The sequence below is a fragment of the Spodoptera frugiperda genome, chromosome 10 (assembly GCF_023101765.2).
Source record: "Spodoptera frugiperda isolate SF20-4 chromosome 10, AGI-APGP_CSIRO_Sfru_2.0, whole genome shotgun sequence".
Lineage (NCBI taxonomy): Eukaryota > Metazoa > Arthropoda > Insecta > Lepidoptera > Noctuidae > Spodoptera > Spodoptera frugiperda.
Genome location: NC_064221.1, coordinates 4,414,214 through 4,435,763, shown reverse-complemented (window position 1 = coordinate 4,435,763; position 21,550 = coordinate 4,414,214). Strand labels below are relative to the sequence as shown.

At 36.4% G+C, this 21,550-nt stretch overlaps 2 protein-coding genes across 5 annotated transcripts in view; one reads left to right on the top strand and one right to left on the bottom strand.

The window, feature by feature from the left end:
* Window positions 1-1,708: 1,708 nt before the first annotated feature.
* Window positions 1,709-11,456, top strand: LOC118277531 (uncharacterized). The gene is made up of 3 exons (XM_035596366.2): window positions 1,709-1,816; window positions 10,375-10,528; window positions 11,071-11,456. Exons 1-3 carry the CDS (start codon window positions 1,797-1,799, stop codon window positions 11,152-11,154), a joined length of 258 nt encoding a protein of 85 aa, XP_035452259.2. The 5' UTR covers window positions 1,709-1,796; the 3' UTR covers window positions 11,155-11,456.
* Window positions 11,457-15,473: 4,017 nt separating this feature from the next.
* LOC118277085 (anillin) overlaps window positions 15,474-21,550 on the bottom strand; it is a 72,305-nt gene continuing 66,228 nt past the window's right edge. For all 4 annotated transcript variants that reach the window (XM_035595749.2, XM_050696327.1, XM_035595750.2 and 1 more), the window contains exons 14-21: window positions 21,381-21,542; window positions 20,838-20,928; window positions 19,830-19,976; window positions 19,136-19,281; window positions 18,614-18,694; window positions 17,962-18,129; window positions 16,980-17,180; window positions 15,474-16,617 (exon numbers count right to left, since the gene is read on the bottom strand). In XM_035595749.2, coding sequence (XP_035451642.2) covers window positions 16,333-16,617; window positions 16,980-17,180; window positions 17,962-18,129; window positions 18,614-18,694; window positions 19,136-19,281; window positions 19,830-19,976; window positions 20,838-20,928; window positions 21,381-21,542 — 1,281 coding nt within the window. In that variant the 3' untranslated portion in view covers window positions 15,474-16,332. The remainder of the gene's footprint in view (window positions 16,618-16,979; window positions 17,181-17,961; window positions 18,130-18,613; window positions 18,695-19,135; window positions 19,282-19,829; window positions 19,977-20,837; window positions 20,929-21,380; window positions 21,543-21,550) is intronic.

The window sequence follows — 21,550 nt, the reverse complement described above, 5'->3', positions numbered from 1 at the left end:
TTTTAATTCTTTAATTAATTAGAGTTGTTGATTTTGGAATGTTTTACATTGGATACGACACCCGCTACACATCGCAGTGTCAAATATTAATGATGTTATATATTGTCATAACATTTGAATAATATCTTCATCAAAATGGTCCAGAATGTTTTAGCTTATTAAAAAAAGTTTAAAATTTTCAAATTAAAGACGTGTAGACAGGACAACGTCTGTCGGGTCCGCTAGTTTATATTTAAAGTTTGAAAGTCGAAACTGCGATTATCGAGTTAATTACTGACCAAATAAGAAGTATTAACCGCCGAACTCAGAGTCATTTAATGGTTACTTAACTCAGTCTTTTGTACGTGGTTTTCGGAACAAAATCGTTACTAAGGAATAGTTTAAGTAATCATTAAATGTTTCTGAGTGCGTAAGAGTGGTAAACTTACCTACCATTTTACGAGTAGTGCGGCCAATGTAAGAATTTCAACTTAAGTACATAATACGTCCACTTCCTCATTAATTGTGAAAATCAGTCGTACAACGAAGCCGATTTATAATTCCTTAAAGGGGATTGACCAACTTGTATGGGACTTTGGCTATTTTTGAAAAGCACTTCAGCTAATAATATATGTTTGATTTATTAGTTCATATCATAAGAATGAAGATACAAACTTAGTTTTGGCAAGATTTATATTTAGATATTTTTTTACATTTTATTGAAACTGGTGTGCATGAAATAAAACATATTTTTTCTATTAAATTGCATTATTAATCCGATTCATATGTAATTAAAATATGGTCAAGGAACTCGGCAGGTGGATTAATAATTTTCTGGTAACTTGCCCAGCTTTTGTAATAGTTATTATAATATGTGCACATCAACCTACTGTTCTATCACCCACCATGCAGTTGCAGCAATAATGTTGAGTATGGAAACTGTCCTGCCTTTAGTGTTATTTTCATATAATATATAGGTATACAAAATATGTTTTCCTATTAATGTGTCTACTTTGTATTTTCCCACGCAATAAATAAGTTTCAACACTCACAATGCAAAAGAACAAAGCGAATAATATCTGTCATTTTGACGAAAAACTACAACAGATTGACAGCAGATTGGCAGCACTAAAGTCAAATTCAAAGCCAACTACTACAAATACTTGGTCTTATCATAACAAATACCAATAAAAATCAATTTTTTTAAAGTACAAATTGATACAAAGTTATTAGCGTCAGACATTTACTAACGAAATGAATAGGTATTATTGGTAAATTACATTTTTGTTGAGCAGCCTGTTCAAAAATAGCCAGATTTGGACAATCTCCTTTAACTATACAAGTTCACCATTATTTCACATGATATCCATACAAAAAGATTACGACGCAACGTTTTGCAGGTTCGATTTCCACGCTGTACATTCATTGTGTGATCCACAATTATTATTCCGGATCTAAATGTGATTTGTATGAACCCACGTCACAGGAGAAGACACTAGCGCAAGGCAACATAAAAAAAATCAATTTTCAAATGCAACAGATCCCAGTTTCCCACATTATCATGCATGCTTCTTCAAAAAGCGAAGCTCACCCTTTCACAAACACAGCACAGCATCCCAACACCTCTATCTATTAAAGTAAAGGAAATTGAAAAATATGAAAAGTATTCTTTTTAAAAGTATCTCGTATTATTCCCAAAGGAGGTTTAGCTAATCCTTTCCGTAGGTGTGCGTGGCAGTGTGCGCGGGTTAGCGGTTCTATATAAGCTGGTGCGGCGGCATGCTGGTCACTGTTGTGCTTCAGAAACGAGACAAGACATGTCTGGAGTGCGCTGTAGGTAAGTTTTTTCGAAAATAGGGTTCTTTGTTTTTATATAGAATAGAATCAGAATCAGAATAGAATCAGAATTCTTTGTTTTTGTTAAAAAGTGCTTTGTTAAAGAAGGAGGTAAAGTTTAGGGAGAGAGACTTCGAATTTTAGGGTTCTATGTTTTTGTTAATGTTTAAAAGTTGTTGACTGGTAGAGTATGCCAAATTGGCATTAAGTCCTCCTTTGTATGAATATACATAAAGTGTAAAAGAAAATAAAATAAAAATAAAAATGCTTTGGTTAAAGAAAGGGGTAAAGTTTAGAGAGAGCTTTTGAATTTTTTTGAATTTGCCGTGTTTTGGCGGTTTTTTGAAAGCGGTGTGTGGATTTTTTTGCTATTTATTTAGGTATGAAAAGGAGTTGTAATGTTAGTTTAATGTTTTCATTCTAAAGTTACAATGATTTTTTACACATTATTTACAACTTAAAAATACCTAAAAAAAGGAATAAAGTTAACTTTTTAAAACTTTATTAAGAAAAAATAATAAAAATTCTTCGTTAGGCGTCGAAGTACTTAAACTTACATTGTGTCACCTAAAACGAAATTAAATGCGTTTAGTTAAGTTTTTGGTTAAAAAACTTTATTGTTTAGATAACTTTTAGCTAAGTTTGTGGTTTCGTTTTGTCTATCTATCATTGACATTAGAACTTAGGACGGGATATTTACCATGTTTATTTATGTCTGTCGGTTTTCAATATTTCGGCACTTTGCATATGCGCCATTTCATAGCATAGTCATAAATAAACATGGTAAATATACCGTCTTAAATTCTAATCGTTAGTGTTAGTGGCCATGTCAGTTTAAAAACTTATATATCTTTCATTGTTTTGGTTCTAAAAGCTATACTTGGGTTAACTAGAATTTGAAGTCGGGAAATAGTTTAAAAAGATTGTCGAGAAGTCTTACATTTGTACGCAATACTAGCTGTGCACAGCTGCACCTGGTAGTGAAATTACAGGAAAAGTGAAATAATTTAATTACATTGCACATTTTCCTCTATAATACATTTCTTTGTACAAACAGACAAGCGTCGTGTTAAGAGCTATCATGCAGTTGTAAAGAAAATAAGTTTCTACCTACACAGAAATACAACAGGCTAGTTTCCTACTAGTCAAATTCAATACTTTTTTCGAAATGTCAAAAACGTTACTTTTCTATGAACTTTGTATGAAATACTCTATTATAACGTCATCAGATTTTTACGTCAAATAGCATACTTATTTCTCTAAAATTCGCTAGAAAAATAAAATAAATAAGTATATCATCAAATTAATGAATGAAAGTACGATTATTTTGGGATATTTTATTATATTGAAATATCAAAATAATTTATTTTTGACATAGGAAACTACCCAATTCATACTATTGTTTGGTAGAATAATTTAAAAGGGAAATCCGGAACCTTATTTAAATGAAGATACATGACTGACAAGTCTATAATTCAACCACAAAAGAGAGATTACAAGAGACACAGCTAATTTATTCAATTTGACCAGAGATTGACCAATGTCACACTACAAAATGTTTATGGTTTATAATTAGTGAACTAATCATAACACATACGAATGCAAGATCTCCTCAATCGTTCGATTTTGGCAAAATGTTATCGGTTAGGTAATGAAAAATTTTAGACACGTATTTTTACCCGACTGCCAAGGAAGGGTTATGTTTTTCGCGCGTATCTTGTATGTATGAACCTAATATTCTTTATTACCTCATTTCTTCGAAACGGCTTGATGGATTTCGACAATCAGGGCATCGTTGGATTCGTCTTAATTACCCAAGTGTTCTTAGATATGTGACGTAAAACAAAAACCAACATGGCGGCCGTGAGGCGCCCTAGATAGAAGTAAAAAAAAATAATATTTGCTACAATATGGGTATCAAATTAAAGAGCTCATCATGAGGATTCCAAAATGGTATATCACTGACATATAGAAAAAAATACTATGTGCAATTATGTTCTTTATTATCCAAACTAAATACTCGTATAGGTACTACGCGACGCGATTGACTAGCGGTTTCTGAACTGTCGTTTCGTGTCGCGGGTGAAATCTTGAGAAACACATAGCCGCATTATAACTAACTAAAAAGTGTTAAATAAAAATAAATAAATTAAAAAAATTAAAATACCCGACTGCATAAAAATACTTTAAATAAAAACTGAAAAGTAAAAAACAAGCTTAGTCTAAAAGTGTAGATAGCAATGCTATTACCACAAAATAAATGAATTTCATAATCAATACACAAAAAATAATAATCTTATGCGAAACATAATTGAGTGTAACAGTCGGGGCCCATTAAATAAACTAGACTAAAATCATTCAATATTAAATAAACTAGACTAAAATCATTCAATATGGGTCCCGACTGTTGCACTCAATTATGTTTCGCATAAGATTATTATTTTTTGTGTATTGATTATGGAATTATTTAATTTTGTGGTAATAGCATTGCTATCTACACTTTTAGACTAAGCTTGTTTTTTACTTTTCAGTTTTTATTTAAAGTATTTTTATGCAGTCGGGTATTTTATTTGTATAACATTACTTTGATAAAACCAATCAAAGGGTGGCGACACTCTGACTCTGAGAAATGACGTATTTGCTCCCACTCCTAAACTTTTTTAGGGAACAGAGAGTAAAATTCCCTAAAAAAGTTTAGAAGTGGGAGTAAATACGTCATTTCTACGTATAAAATATACATTGAAGTGACATCACATGACATTTCAAATTGATATATCTTCGAAAGTATTTGTTTCCGTAAGAAAGTAAAAAATACGTGTTTAATGTTTTAAAATAATCTAGGTACAAGACGGACATTAAAATACAAATTAGTCATCTACCCTATTATTGGGTTTTGTTTTTTTTCCGTTTAGCCGACCATATTATATTGCCTTCTGCCGACCACTGGTGGTCAGTGAACCACCGTTTTCTAGAAAACGGGTACATATTGTAATATTTTTTTAACGTGAGGAAATCCTCATATGTACGTGCGTCATAAAGCAGGTTATGTCGGACTCTTACCGACTAAAACCAAACACTCTTACCTTTAAACAAGAGGGTTACTGAGTACTCGAGTGAACGACCTCACCAGTGACATTGTAATAATATTTTTTTTAAATTTATAAATGGAATGTTTGAAAAGGGATGATGACTGGGTCAAAAATAAATTATTACAACTTTTCAATACAATAAAATATTCAAAAATAATCACACTCTCATTCATAAATTTGATGAACTAAGTACTTAATTTTCGATTTATTTTCTAGCTAAATTTCTAGAAATAAATCTGCTATTTGCCGTAAAAATCTGATGGCGTCATAATAGAATACTTCATACAAAGTTCATGTAAAACGGGGTGAATAGAAACAAATCGGGGGTGAATAGGAACAACATTTTGTTGTGTTTTCACGTAATTTAGAACTGTTTACACCATTTTAATATTTTTTATTAATTCATTATTAAAACCAAAAATGCTCTATTAAAAGCAAAAATATGAAAACAAACTAATAATCCAAATTTGTTTCTATTCACCCCCTGAGTTTCTATTCACCCCATTTTACCATACCTATAGTTTTTGACGTTTCGAAAAAAGTATTGAATTTGACTAGTAGGAAACAGGCCTATTATCCCTGACTCTCAAAAAAAAAAAATATTGGAAAGTGTTAAAAAAACAGGTTGTATGTAGTTGTACTTAAACATGTCAGTTTATAAAATACATTCATAGCGGTCCGTTGCCAGGACCTCATCTATCTAAAAGGGGCTGGGACATAACTCACATCAACTGTACAGGTTTCAATAGACACGGTTTGATGCATAGCACCTCCACATTGGTAGTTACAATTCTTTCTTTATAATAAATATATGTAGTATTTATTGCGGTTTTACGTATTTGTATCTTTGTCGGTCGATTAGCAATAGTGCAATCGCTGAACGAGGTGTCGTCACACCCACGTGATCGGTTAGGCAATTTTTTTTTTCGGTTTTCCAAAATACTGGCAATAAAAAATAACCTTCTAATTATGTGGGATGATGGGAGTTTATTCACTTAACTGGTGAAACATTGTTGTTTCAAACAACAATGTTCTGCACTAGTCCAAATATATTTCGATTGTCGAAGCATACCATTAGATTCATAAATCCTTTCCCAAATAAATCACACTTCACACTAATTGATGATTATAAAATGAAAAATTGTTTGAAAGTTTGTCCGCCAAACACGCTGAAACTACAGAACGGATTTTAATGAAATTAAGTATACAGACAGTGTATGAGCTGACTTTGGTGATAGGATACTTTTTATACCACGAGAACGCGACCGAAACCGCAGGCAGAAGCTAGTAAACTTGAGGAAAGGTCCTTCAACAGTTTCAATGTCAAATACTATCTCAAAACTTGACAATCTTCAATAACATATTGTGTTTTCTATTTGTAACGATGATTTCAAGTGATTCTCTCAGATAACATCTACATACGCAGATATTTATCTCGAGTGGATTTGAAGGATTTGAGAATTTAAAGTAACATCAATGCTATCGTAATGTTGTGAGATGGATCGGAAGATGCAATGATGAAAGTACCGCCTTACCTACATCCGGTATTGTGTAGCGTTTTAACGTTTTATATTTTGAGTTTTCAATCATTATCACGATGACTTTCCGATCTCTATTGGATTTCGTATCTGTATCCTTAGTATGAGTTAGCTTTACGTTTAAAGTGATCAACACGAGAGCGCTCTGATTGGTCGGCTCGGATAAACTAACCAATCAGAGCACCGAAATTCTTCCATTTTCCAGTTTGACGTTTCTTGTTTCCAATTACCATGATAATTTTTATTTTGACTTAAAAACTACAAACATCTATTCTTCTACAAAATCGCCAATAATTTTATTGGTACATACTTATGTACCGCATTGATGATTGAATTTGTATCTTTTACTTTTCATATTTTAACTATAAAAATGGTCCTGGTAATTAAAAACGTCAAAATAAGAGAATTACCAACGTTAGCGGACAGGAGTGGAGGGGAAACGACAGTCTCACTCATCTCACAGATGTCAGGGAAGACGCAGTACCCCCCAAAATTAATTGGTAAAAGCCATGAGAAAGAGAGTGATTAATCAGAGCCCTGACCTGAGGCCAGTATTTGGCATTATGCTCACGTAGGTTTGTAATAAGTCCTGTTGTAAAAGCAAGGGACAGGATCACCAAACATCGGACATGTATTAATTTCATTCTTTGTGTTGTTATTTTGTGAAAAAAAAAAACGCAACGCCAGTTAAACCTACTATGAATGGAGTCAGTAGACTTCATGGTCCATCTTCCGCGACGTTTTGAGCTGATATTATCATCTAATAACTTCTCCCGTCTTGAACGAGACGAGAGGGAGTGTAAGACTCTTACTGACTAAAAACCACCCCCTTCGTACTCCAGCTTTTCGAGCTGGAGCCCCGAAATCCCGCTAGGTAGTCTGCAGCTCCGGATCAGGCATCAGACCTACTGGGTCCCGTCTGTGATGGTCTGAAGGCTCTTTGAGACACGCGCGGAACGCGACACGCTGTATACACGGGAGAATACCTTAGATCTCCATCAAATTTGTAGACCCCTAATCCCTTAATCAGCCCTTACGACAACACCCACAGCAAGAGTAGAAATTATGACAATCTGTTATCACAATAATTCTTCCTCGTTAAACAAAAAATAAAAGAAAGCGAAGCAACAAGTAGAAATAAATAGCGAAATAAGTAACGCTAACACACTCACTTATCATAGTAAGCTGACGTGACTGTTGTTTGTGGGAGTGTCACGAGTCCTGCTGATCCTCTGACTAAAGGGGCCGGTGTGTCTCACATAGTAATGTACGCTTAGTATGGTCTATGACGTCTAGTTTACTAGACTTTATGATGGGATTACGATGTCCTGGAGTTTATGTGACTGTGTATTTGTTTGATATAGTTCTTTTTTTAAATAGGAATGATGAGTCACACGGGAATTGTTTCTCTTTCTTCTTTCTACGGGCTACGATATGTAAAAATAACGATACTCTTTTTAATTATTATGATCGGCTTACTCACGTAAATGTTTGACGAGGAACTCGACTAGTTTCAAGCCATGCAAGAGGCTCATATTCATGAGCAGCATTCCGCGACACACGACGCGGCGATTGTCGCGCTGCTACTGAGTAGCAGCTAATTCATCAGCAAATCATATTATTATGTTATCAGCCATGCTAGAGGCTCATATTCATCAGTCGCGGAATGCTGCTCAAACAGTTGCGTGAGTAAGCCGATAACATAATAATTAACGATACTCTCCTTAATTGATTTAATTAAAAGCTAAGTTATATTAAACTATATCTATACTACATAATACAATAATACTACATAATATACAAGAGTTTGTTTATTTGTTTGAACGCGGTAATCTCCGGAACTACTGGTCCGATTTGAATAATTCTTTTTGTGTTGAATAGTTCATTTATTGAGGAAGGTTATAGGCTATAAAACATCACGCTATGACCACTAGAAGCCTAGCAAAACGGGTGAAACCGCACGGGAGTAGTTAGTTATTAATATTATTATCAGTGACAATGTCCGCCTACTTCAACTAATAAGTTTTATAAAAACAAATGACTTACCTCATCTAGTAGGAATCCGTAGCCTTCGGTTTATTCATACTGGATTAATGCTTTGTTGACCGCTGAAGTCAAGAAGAGAGAATTAAATATCATGTCCACGGTTTAGAGTCAAGAGTCTCCTCCACGTTTTGTCCACGAGCTTCACATTATTACACTGGGTTTAAACATAGAATATTGATTGGTATTATGTATTCTCGTTATACATCGTAATTTAAAAGCGTATGTAAGTCTTCTTTTGTTTAAACTGACTATGCACTTATGCCTCCTTCGGTGCTATGGGTATCCACTATCCAGTAATAAACTCCGAGATTGACTTTGAAACCTCAAACTGTGCTGAAATTGAAAGATAGGTACTATCATTAGAACTTAAAACGGGATATTTACCATGTTTATTAGGTTTCGTGAGTTTCCGATATTTCGACACTGTTGCAAGCGCTATGATCACGGATGAACTCATGAAGACAGATGCAAAAAAAGAGAGGATACTTTTTATAACCTGGTACGACATGAATTTCTACCTGACTGTCAAAATGGAGGATTATTACTTACTTACTACGTTATATTTCACAACTGTCGAACTCCAAAACAATACGTATGTCAGCTGCATTGACGGGTATCGGATATGCAAACACTTTTAGTTCGAAATGGTATTTGGTATTGAACACACTCCTATGGGATGCACTGTCGATGTAAATACTGGAACAATGCTCACTGGCCAGGCGACGACAGGTCTGTTCACTGCTGCAATAGTTTAATCGAAATAGCAACTTTTGAATACTATGGTTGTAAATTATTATTTTGTAATTGTCATTTAGTTGGATAGTGGAGTTACCTACATGTTGTTCGAATATTGTTATTTTTGTGAAGGAAGAGGGTATTCAATATTTTTTAGATGTCGTCAACTTGAACGTTTCTATGATTTTTTATATTAGGCCTCAAGTTGTGTGTGTGTGTCATATGTATATCATACTTAGGTATGTATTTCTTTTAAGTTAGAAAACATAATGAAATTGAGCTTATAATAAGAGAGTGTCGTTGTTTTTAGATACTATTAGTCTCTAATTTATAATTGGAAACCGAGTCCTTAATACTAGAAGAGTTTAGGATTGAGCTTCCGCCTCCGATATTAATCCTCCGATCCTCTCAGGCGTCAAGAAACAATGCAAGCGTTCTTTTTGGTGGGTTTTCTGTAAAGCCATGGCACGACTCTGGTCGAGCCCCATTCATAATGATGCTTAATTACGAACTCTTTGAAGAACTAGGAGCCAAGTGTGTGAACTCATGTTATGTTATGTTAATCTTACTAAAAAATATTTTTAGTTGAAATAAAACAAATTTCGGAACTGCTGTTTTAATTAAGTAAATAATTAATTCTAGGTGTAAAATTTTTAACTGGGACGTCACACTAGGGAAGTTGAGGTATCACAAATGTGACAAGGACGGGAGAGGGGGTCAAAAATCATGAAATTCGTAGGACGTAATTTATGGATGGTCCAGGCACTTGGCAATTTCAGATAATTTTTTTTTTTTTTATGAATCAAGCCGGTAATCGGGCATACATATTACCTGATGGTAAGCAATCGCCGCCGCCCATGGACACTTGAAACACCAGAGGCGTTACAAGTGCGTTGCCGGTTTTTTGGGGGTTAGTAATTTAAGGGTTGTTGTTCGGGAATCGGGGATTGGGAAGATTGGGAAGGGGGAATTGGGCCTCCGGTAACCTCAATCACACAACGAAACACAACGCAAGCGTTGTTTCACGTCGGTTTTCTGTGAGGCCGTGGTATCACTCCGGTCGAGCCGGCCTATTCGTGCCGAAGCATGGCTCTCCCACACTTCATCATCATGTTTTAATACAGGTACTATTGTTTGTTCTGCTACAACAGTAGGTGCCTGGCCGTGGTAGCGGCGTGCGTGTTGGCGGCGGCGCTGGTGTCTGCGCAGATCACGTTCAGCCGCGACTGGACGGGCGGCAAGCGCGCCGCGCCCCAACTCGCCCTGGATTGTGGCCAGTTCACCAGGCTGTGTCGCCACTTCGTAGTTAGTATTATCAGTATCATATTTATATTATTATAGCTTTAGGAATTTAGGAGCTTTGTGTCCCATCCTGGCCCATCAAGCGTGTCAAGTTTACAGTGGCACTGCGTGCCTTGGCCGGGCCTCGAATAAAAAAATGTTTGGGGTACTTTTTTGAGGGGGGAAAATAACCTGCCCTGTCTCTTAAGCCTCAAAGAGGGGACTTACCGATGCTATAACAGTGAGCCCATGTTTGGGGGCCCTTACGACGACGTTAATTTTCCTAAAGTTGCTGCCAACTTTTGAACGCATGCTTTACTCGAAAAAAGAAGGAATTGATTGGGGGCCCCGTATAATGAATACGGCAGATATGGCACTAGCTAAGCCCCTGCAAGTTTATAAAAAATATATACTTAACAATCAGTTTCGTTAATTAATATAGAATTAGGATAAAGGATCTGTTGCTGAAGGATCTTCTTGATTTTCTAGAGGTTTCTATCTTCAATTTTCGAAGCCTTTCCTAAAAGATATGACGTACTAATCTAAGACTTCTCCCATGTTGGCAGCACGAGCTGAAGCAAGCCCTGACGTCGGAGATGGCCACCAAGCGGCAGGAGTTGGACAAGCCGCCGCTGTACGACGAAGAGTAGCGCCCGCCTTCAAACTGTTTAGGCACCGACTCCCGAACTCACGGCCAGATTATTAACACACGAATAGGATGTACTTACTGTTGACTCGAGGATTTTGTTCACTTCAATGAGTAGATATTATGAGTTGATGATATTTACTTTATGTTTTGCGGTAAACAAGATATATTTACAGGAAAATTAGCTTCTGTTAGCAGTTTTGGCCGCGTCCCCGAGATAAAAAGTAGCCCATCTGTTATTCTAGACTATAATCTACAGCTGTTCCAAATATCATCCCGATCCTTTCAGCCGTTTTGACGTGACGAACGTACAGACAAAATCACTAACAAACTTTCTCAACTAGGTAAATACAATATTAGTTGGGACTTGGGATAATATAGGTATTTGTTTTAGAGTCTAAGACGAAATTATAATAGAAGATTTCTACTAACTTATACTACTTAAAATAAATGTTACTCAATTTGAAGTTATTACAAACCGGAGCGTGAATCTTCAATTGTTACTGGTAGCGGCTGGATACGAGTGATTGAAGATCGCGCTCTGTGCTCGCTCGGGTTAATATGAAGCCTTTCAAGTTCGCCTTGGAATTAATTTCTAACTATATCATACATATATCTATAGCAAGAGCAGAACTATAAGAATCGTTATAGATCAGGCGTTTCCACCCTTTTCTTGCTCATTGACCATTTTTACTATCTTTGGTGAAGGTTTTCATGTGATCCATTCTAAATAGTGCTAGTTCATAAAAATAGTGACCATCAGTTGCTTCTCTGACATAAGTTTATAAGGAGCTTTAACCTCTATGTGGGGTGTCTTGTACCTACTTTTGTTCATATCACGGAACATATGTCTTGTCTTCTGCGGACTACCAGTTGGTAACCACTATTATAGATAAATACCATATCATATCAAGAATGAATAATAATATAATGACTAAAAATTGTTCATACAACAAAAACTAGTTTTCAAGCTTCCCAATTTTATGAACGCCTGATTATTTTAAAATGCAATTATTTACCCTACTCCACTTCAAGTCCCAAACTAACATATAGCAGCCCAAAATGTGTCGCATAAACGCAAACTTTTTAACAATCATCGAATTACGATGTAATCAAACCCAAGTACTTGGTATCAGTATAATTACTAACGGACTATAATTATGTGAAAACTTTTCAACCATAAAACTTCAATGACATATAAACTTTTTAATGTTTTCGGCACAGTTGCTAAGCTAATTACTTCAGGCGCTATTTTATTACATTATTTTATTATATTGTCTTTTGTAATCCATTAAAATTAAAATATATTGAGGTTTAATGGTATTTCCAAGCGAATGTAATCTTGTATCTAGTCAATATGCTTTATTATGTAAGTAGTTAGGTAATTAGGTATCCAATTATGTGAATTAAATGCATGACATAGGTAACTAAGCGAGAAACGGATATTTTGATAGGTATATCATCAAATTGTAACTGAAAATCTCTATGTAATAATTATAATTAAAAGAGATTCAAGTCTTATGTTTGTCTTTTTATTTATTATTTACTTTAATACACGGCCCAAGCTATGGTAAGTAGTTACCGTGGCCTCTACTCTACTTTATCAATTCGAAGAACTGAGACGTTGCTGAGAAAACACGAAATCACAATAATATTTCTAGGCTGACTAGGTGATTGAACCAGCAATGCGCCATAAGACATGCAGTCGAACATCAAAACCGCATTATCGATACCAAATCTCATAGATCGTTATCATCAAGGAAATAAATACAAGGAAACAATAAAACAAGAGAAAATACTTAAAATAGTTATATTATCGTAATAAATTGATTTTATTTACACATATAAAATATAGCTACAAACTAGGCACACACACAATTATTGCAAAATACAATCAATTCCGATGTTTGGTGCTAATTACAATATAAATATTGGCAGGTGTATTGGTAACACAGACTTTTGTTAACTAGATATCGCATGAGCGCAGTTTGTCTTGTCATATCTACATAAATTACTTATTATGGGCTGCTAATGAGCGGATGGATCACCTGATAGTAAGCGAATACTTGGGGCATTACATACATTATATCTACATAAATTATATTTTATGTGCAGATGGATCACCTGATGGTAAGCAATCAGCAACGTTCATAGACACTCGTGACATCAACGGAGTTGCAAGTGTATTATTCGCTCTTTAGGGGTTAAGATTTGAGGATTTGGTCGTGGGTAACCTAATTTTTACGTGCCTTAGAATACCGTATCTAGTCAGCAAAAGATCTGTGTTTTATCCCTGATTATAAAACTTTATCAAAAATTCGTTCACATATAAAAAAAATATTTCAAAGAATTGACAAATTTCTCTTTTCAATATAACGAAGAATTTTCTTAAAAAAAGAGGGGTTACAAGTTGACAACTAACGACTAAAATGTATTTCAAAACGTAATATCTAAAAATGAAAATTCAATACTTTAATTTTCAAATACTAGATTAAAGGGCATGTGAAAACGAGTGGAAATATCTTGAAAATAACCTCAGAGTAGTCTAATTAATGAATATGATACAATTTAAAATGTAAGCGTCCACAGACCCGCATCTCACGCATCGGACGGTGCGCATGCAACAGATTTTAGTTTGTCTTGTATAAAAACTCATACAACAGCGTTCACTGATCCGTATCGTACGGACCGCATTATCGGCAATGCCTACATGCGATGCGTACGATGCGGGCCTGTGGACGCTTACCTTAAGATGACAATGATTGACGATGATGATTACATTATTAGATTATAAAAAAACTAATTGTTAAGTAATTACAAATTAAAAGATTACACATTCGTTAGTAAAATAATTAATAATATTATTAGTTGGATAACTATTCCATAGGAACAGCGTGCAGCAGTGTAATTCTTTCATTCAATGTCCATGTTCCCTTATATCTTCAACTAGCTTATGCCCGCGGCTTCGCTCACATGGTTTACGGACTTTATGACTAATAAATGTATCCTAAGTTACTCCTTAATACACCAGCTACCTGCCAATAAAAGTCCCACCAAAATCGGTCCAGCCATTTCAGAGATTAGCCAGCACAAACCATCAAACAGACAGACAGACAAAATTTGTAATTATTGTTATTTTGGTGTATGTATTTTTAAATCCTATTGAAATTGATTGTTCGTATTCAGAAACGCATTAAATGTAACACAATTTTTCGTTAGGGGAAATTATCACGTATCAATTGATAGATAGGAGGGCTAAAAATTAATGAAAATGTGATCAAAATCAGTATAATGAATAAAATCTAAGAATTAAATTGTTAGTACATTATTAAAGCTAGATTTCAGTCAAACTAAAACTATGCACACTATTATAACTATCAAATATTTACGTTTTAACGCGTCCAAAACGAATCTAAATAATGACGTAATTTATGAAATGAAATCTAAGTTTCGACCTTAGCTAAATTAATTAAATATATGAATAATTATATCGCACATTGAAAAGATGAGTGACACTAAGCAAAAATGCTATTTTTGAAAAAAAAATGTATCTTTGGGCGCTAAGAGAAGGCACTGCTAGCAAAAAAAAAACATATTTTTTCGTGTAGTGATGGTCTTCTTATCAATGTGCCATAATATTGTCATGGTTAAATTCCGATTAGCACAGCTAATCAGGTAAAATAGTATAGAAATCGAGCGTAAAATGTGTCGTTACGCGCATATCTAGAAAACGGCAGGATTGATTTTGGTAACCTTCTTCAATTATTATAGGAGAAAGGCTAGAGCAGTTAACAAGATTTTCAAATAGCAGAACTTTATAAATTAACTAATAATCATGGTTTACCAACGTCGCGTCTGCGCACGCTGCTCATGATGAAGAGTCCCTCTGTGACTCAAAACTAGTAGAGCTTTTCTCCATTAATGTAGGTGAGTAAACCGTGATTTTTAGTTAACTTAGTATGTCTCACGATAATTATTATAAAAATATAGCAGAACATCGGAATAATTCGAACATACTCTCATATCATACACATGAAATGGTTTTTCATACTCCTATTTCGTTTTTAATGCGATAGGTAGGTATAATGTCGTTGACAGTTTTCTACGACTATGCCTAGGTTAACTCGTCATTATTTTAAAACTGGTCCCATAGATAAATCAATACATTAGGTAAATACATAATTTCATTTGGCCCTGCCAATCGAATAGTGGATAAGGCGGAGAGCAGCTTAGGCAAGTGTTTTGAACAGATGGCGAGTAGACAGGTAAGATATTTAAAAAAACTAGTTTTCTAGGAAATTTCTCTTTAGAAAATGCCTTATTAATTATCTTTTCTCTTTAGAAAATGCCTTATTAATTATCGTCCATCCAGTAAAAACACTAATCCAATACATATTTCATCAAAAATCACAGAACTATGTCTTTTAATGATTCCTGTATATCACATGTTTATATAATCCATTTAATGTATAAAATTAGGCAAATAACTGCGCGTACTATAATAAGGTGTTCAAAAATTATCTGCCACGGCTTTAATCTTTAAACAAAACAAAAAAGCAACGTCACGCCTTTTATCCCCGAAGGGGTAGGCAGAGGTGAACATTACGGCACGTAATGCCGCTGTACAATGTACACCCACTTATACCCATTTGTGTTATAAGTCACATGAAAAAGGGGTGACCCTATTGCCATATACTGGGCACCATTCCAGACTCTGTGTTACTACTGAGAAATTTTCGAAAAACCGAAAAAAGCCCAGTAATACCTGGCCCGACTCGGGAACCGAACCCGAGAGCACCAGACCAATCGACCAACAAGGCAGTCACTAGGCTACCTCCCATTAAAGCTGTGGCAGATAATTTTAGAACACCTTATACATATATAGTTACTCGCTATGTTAAAGACATTATAATATGTAGTTAATTCAATGTACAATATGAAGAGGTTGTTATATTTCAAAGGTAGGTATATCATTATGGAGTAGACTTTGTATTGCAGAAGCAAAACTAAATTCATTTACTCCATAGTCAAGCTAGACTGAATAAAAATCATGTTCAAACAATTTTCACACCAAATCCCACTACAAAAAGGCTCAAACTACTAACCACATCCACTCTTCAAAATACAACAAACCTCTTCACACTACAATATCAGCATAGATAACATAAAATGAGCATCTTACTCAATCATCGTCAGTGCCGCAGCATCGTACATATTCTAGCGCCTTGTTCAGGCAATCGAGCCAAATATCTCTGTCTTTAGGCGTGTCGGCGGCCAGTAGATGGCGCCTCACGATAGACCCGTCTGGCCGTCGGACGTAGACCAAGGACCCTGAGTCTGGCACTATGAGGCCGGCCGGGATGGAAGACTCTAGAAGGATCGTGTTTGGACGAGCGCAGAGGTCGCGCGGTGCCTTGATAACGCGCTCCGATACTACTGTTAGGAGGTCTATGTCGCCGATTGGCATCTGAAGAGGAGAAAAAGAGATCACGTTAATAGGTAAAAGGAAAATATATCGGTAATATAAGACGTAGACGCTAATAAGATTGTTCTGATCATTACAACTATGAGGTAGATGTTGTAGTAATGAACTGCTAAACATAAACCACTAGTCCTGGATAGCCCATACTCATTAATAGCGTCCAACTTTTTCAGGTCTGTAACTTGTAAAATCTACCACTATTTTATGCATTTTTATTAGTGAAATTGGACCTAGTGTAGTTTGAACACGTCAAAAGTGTCATTAATTACATTTTGCTATTCGTACTACCGAGGAACCTGCTGTTACCCAACTAGTAAGTTAGTAATAAAGTAAAATAACCATCATACCTTCTTCTGCACATCATCAGGGTACTTCCAGTAGGCCAGACGCGGCGGTTGCAGCCTGAACCAGCGCCGGTGCCAGGCGCCGAGCCCCGACACATCGTCGAACGCCGTGAGGAAGGCCGCGTGGGGCGCCGGCGGGGACACTTGGACGCGAGCCTTTATCTCCAAGTTCACCGAGCCTTCTAGTGGACTGCCGCCTGGGACCTGCGGGTTTTGGTAGAATTTTAGTGACAATTTATATTTTAGTAAATTTTAATAATACACGTTTAAGACGGAATATAACCACAAGAAGCATAAGTAATGAATAATCTCTAACATTAACGCTACTATCACGTGGGAGCTATGCTTCGGCATGAATAGACTCTTCAAGACTGAAGTGGTACTACGGTGTCAGAGAAAACCGCTTGCGTTGTGTTTTGTCTGAGTTTACCGGAGGCCCCATTGTCTCCGTACAACCTTTATTTACTTAATCTCCAATTTTAAATCCCTGTTGGATTTGCAAGTGCAATTTCTGTGGCGTTGTGAATGTCTATAGGCAACGCCGATTGCTTACTATCAGTATCTTTAATACGAGTTTGTTTTACGTTTAACGAGATCGAAACGAGAGTGTGATCATTGCTCTGATTGGCGGGCTCGAATGAACCGTCGTTGGTTGATTCATCATAGTGCTGAACGCGCTCTAGTTTCGATCACGTTAAACGTAAAACAAGCTAGTACTAAGGCCGTCAGGTGAACTGTAAGTTTCGTTACTATACGTCAGCTCGTTAGCCGTCATACCCAATAAAATACTACCAGGTTATACCCTGATGGGTATAACCTGGGTGTTTTCAAAGCCCGAGTGAATAGGTTGCTTCAAGGCCCGAGTGAATAGGTTGCTTATGGGCAGACGTGCTCCATCGTAGGCCGCATCATCACTTACCATCAGGTGAGATAGCGGCCAAACGTCGACCCATTAAATGTAAAAAAAAAACAACCATGTACGAACCTTGTTCAGAGTAAAGTTCTTCCTGGTGGACTGCTGCAGTGCGAAGATGCAGTACCCGTGCAGCGAGAACTGCGGCGAGCGGACGGCCATGGGGCCCGCCGGGCTCTGCACGCGCGGCGCCTTCAGCTCCGATATCTTGGACTTGGGCGTCAGGAGCTTGGAACTCGACTGTGGATAAATATATATTTTTTAATGGTAGTTATTAATAGGATTGGCTCAAAATACGTAAATAGAAAGAGAGTTATATGAATTTAAATCTTAAAAGGTGGGAAAAAGACGGAATTGGATACGAAAAGACAGTTTTTGCTAATTTATTTATTATTCTTGCTTGTCATTCTTCATAGGAATCTACGCTTTGGAACGAGCAAATAGAGGATTTACTAGTGGACTGATCGACAGATAGACATTTTGTTTCTTTAATAATGTAATATTTGGTTTGCCGTTCAAAAGAGTCTTCTCGGTCTAATTGAAATAAATAATTTTGATTTAAAAAAATGTGTAAAATGATTAAAAAATTTACATGTTTTCGTGTAGTACCATAGCATACCTATGAACATGGATCAAGCACTATTATGTATACTTTACAAGAGCCTACAGCTTGTATAAATAATTTGGATTTAATTATACTGGGAGAGAAGTAAATAAAACTCACCTTTTTGTTAGAAATGTGGTATTTCACCTCATGTGACAAGACTTCCTTTGAAGCTTGCAGCAGATACACTTCCACTGTCACCTGGAAACATTTGAGAAAACGATTAGATGTTAAATAGAAACATGAACGCTTGGATTGGCCGGCTCCAATGAACCAACCATCGCTCAACTAACCACGGGCCAATCAGCGCTGATCGCTTACCATCAAGTGACTCGTCTGCTCGTTTGCCACCATTCCATAAAAAAACCGATCATAGCACCGAATGCGGCGCCGTTTCGGTATTGTACTTTATGTAATACAAACTCGTACTAAGCCCACATAGCACTGATTTGGTACTACATTGGATTGATTTAGTTTCTTTCAAGTGCTTGTACAAGAAAATTTAACGTCATAATGTTAGATATTTTGTTGTATGTTTCATTGTACATCTATAAGTAATCTGTAACGTCTGTGGCGTTAATACTGCCCATACATAGCTTTATAAATAAATAGTCAGGTAATGTAGAATGAAAGAGTGTTTACCTTAAAATCGCTGGCGAGTCCGAGCATGCGTATGTCGTCGGGGAAGTGCAGCACGGTGGCGGTGGGCTGCGTCTGCTGCATGCTGGTGGCCAGCACTCGGTCGCGGCACTTCACCAGGCACACCGCGTGGTGGCCCACCGCGCCGTCTGGGGGTGGGTGGGTAGGGGAGTTAGATATTTATGTTGAAAAAGAAAACTATTTTTTTTTTACATTTAATGGGTCGACGTTTGACTGCCCATAAGCAACCTATTCACTAAGGCCTTGACTAACTAGCATCTAAACATGGTCATTCTTGCTTTTTTGAAGTAGGTAGAAACAATGTCTACCTACACACAAAATTATGTCTTCGTCACATAAGATCTTTATATATGCGTTATCTTCAGTTGTATTTATGTATTCCGATTATGAATAGCGAGATTATATTATTTTAAAAGTTAAGAAGAATATTTTTCTTAAAAGATGGACAATGGTTCTGGATTAATCACGTACAAATGTTAAGTAATCGCATTAGAGTATTTTTGTAAATGAAAAAGTTTCTTCAGTACAATTTGTTAAAAGGTGTATGCTTAAGCTGCAAATTGTAGTTAGTTATAGTCCTGCTTGTATCTCCCAAAGCAGCTATATTATAAAAAGATAATATATTTAATAAAAACAACAAACAAAGTATAGAATTCTGTGTATAAGTATACAGTACCTGCGTTAAGCTGGCGGACATAGTCCCGTTTGAGCGGCACGGCGAGGTGCGTGAGCTGCAGCGAGGCCATGCCGGGCGCCGCGGCCGGGCCCGCGCCCTCCACCTGCAGCCGCTGCAGCTCGTGCAGGCAGGCTTGGCGCCGGTGGGCTGGGAAGGGAACATACATTTATTATTATTTATCAGTACATACGAAAGTATTAAATATTAGAACTTCAGTGCGACCAGCTAGTGACAAGATGAGCATTCAGTATTAAGAATAGCAGTTATGTAAAAACCCATCTTAAAAAAGTTACATAATCAATGGACGAATGGACGACATTTTCTCTTCTGGATATGGATTTATGTGATCCACAATTAATGTTTCGGGTCTGGGTGTCATGTGTGCGTGAACTTGTATTTTTGTAAACGCATCCACGACACTGGAGAAAATCCTAGTGTGGGGCAACTTTTTTTCTAAAAGAAAGAGAAAAGATTTTTAATGTTATGTTGGGTGTATCAATGACTTTACGTTAGTCACATTTCGGTAATTGTAAAGAAATAATCAAGTTAAGTTTTATAAGAATCGAGAAAAAGACAAAAGTGTGGCATTATAATCTATATATTAATACGTGATGCAAAAACTTTGGACCTCTTTTTACGAAAATTGCGCGGACGTAGGAGCATAAAATTTGGTACACTTATAGTTTATGTGTAGGAGAAGTGCAGAACGCTAATATTTTTCAAAAATAATGCTTATAAAGTACATTAAATCAATAAATAAAACATTACACACACTACTATGCATAGTATCTGATCGTATTTGACAAAACTTCAAAATTGACAGTCATTTCGATGATATTCTTACGTCTTATATGAATAGAGTTTTATAAAAGAGTTTGTTTGAGTTTGAGTTAAATAAAAAATATCCTTGAACGTATGTTAAGTGGTATTGTAAATTAAATCGTATATGGTCGAATTTCGACCACTAGGCGACCTCTAGTATGTATAATTACATAAACATTTACTCACTCGCTAACAGCAGTAGCCTTTCCCCCTCCGCCTGCTCAGTGGACCCGCTGAATTCTATGGTAGCGGCGCATAGGTTCAGAGCTTGACTCGCCTGGAAATAGAAACAAGCTATTAAATGTTGTGTGAAACACAGTTCACCTCAATTATTAACACATTAAACGCCGTGGTGGTCACCGGTGACCGACGTTAGCGGAGGATTTGCCTTCAACAATTTTCTATTGGCAGTCAAAGATTTAATCATTCCTCATTCCTTATGATATTTTATCTTGCACAATAACTATAGCAAGACATTAACACTATATGTCGCAGTTAGAGACATTTAATGATTACTTAAAACTTTCTCAGTAACGATTTTGTATCAAAAAGGATATCTAAGGACAGGGTTAAGTAACCGTTGACAAATGACTCTAAATACGGCAGCAAATAAACTAAACTTCATCTTCAGCTCCTCAAAAATTTTCGAGGAAACTCGACTACTTTCAAGCTACACCGGGACTCATAAATTATGACGTGTATTCTCAAACGTCTTGAGTTTAGAATTACCTGTGATATAACAGTCTGTTGTTTAGCGATTTCGTTCTGCAGCTCCTTGATGCGTTCTCTGACGGTGGTGACGTTGGCGGCGGGCTCGTCCGGCGTGGCGGGCGGCGCGCGCTCCGGCGACACGTGCCGGACCACGCGCATCGGGGTCGATGGAGTTGACGACTGCGGAT

Excerpts from the sequence above, each read along its gene's own strand:
- LOC118277531 (XM_035596366.2), top strand. The coding sequence starts at position 1,797 with ATGTCTGGAGTGCGCTGTAG. Across the intron at positions 1,817-10,374 it reads ATGTCTGGAGTGCGCTGTAG|TAGGTGCCTGGCCGTGGTAG; the intron begins GTAAGTTTTTTC and ends CTGCTACAACAG. Across the intron at positions 10,529-11,070 it reads GGCTGTGTCGCCACTTCGTA|CACGAGCTGAAGCAAGCCCT; the intron begins GTTAGTATTATC and ends CCATGTTGGCAG.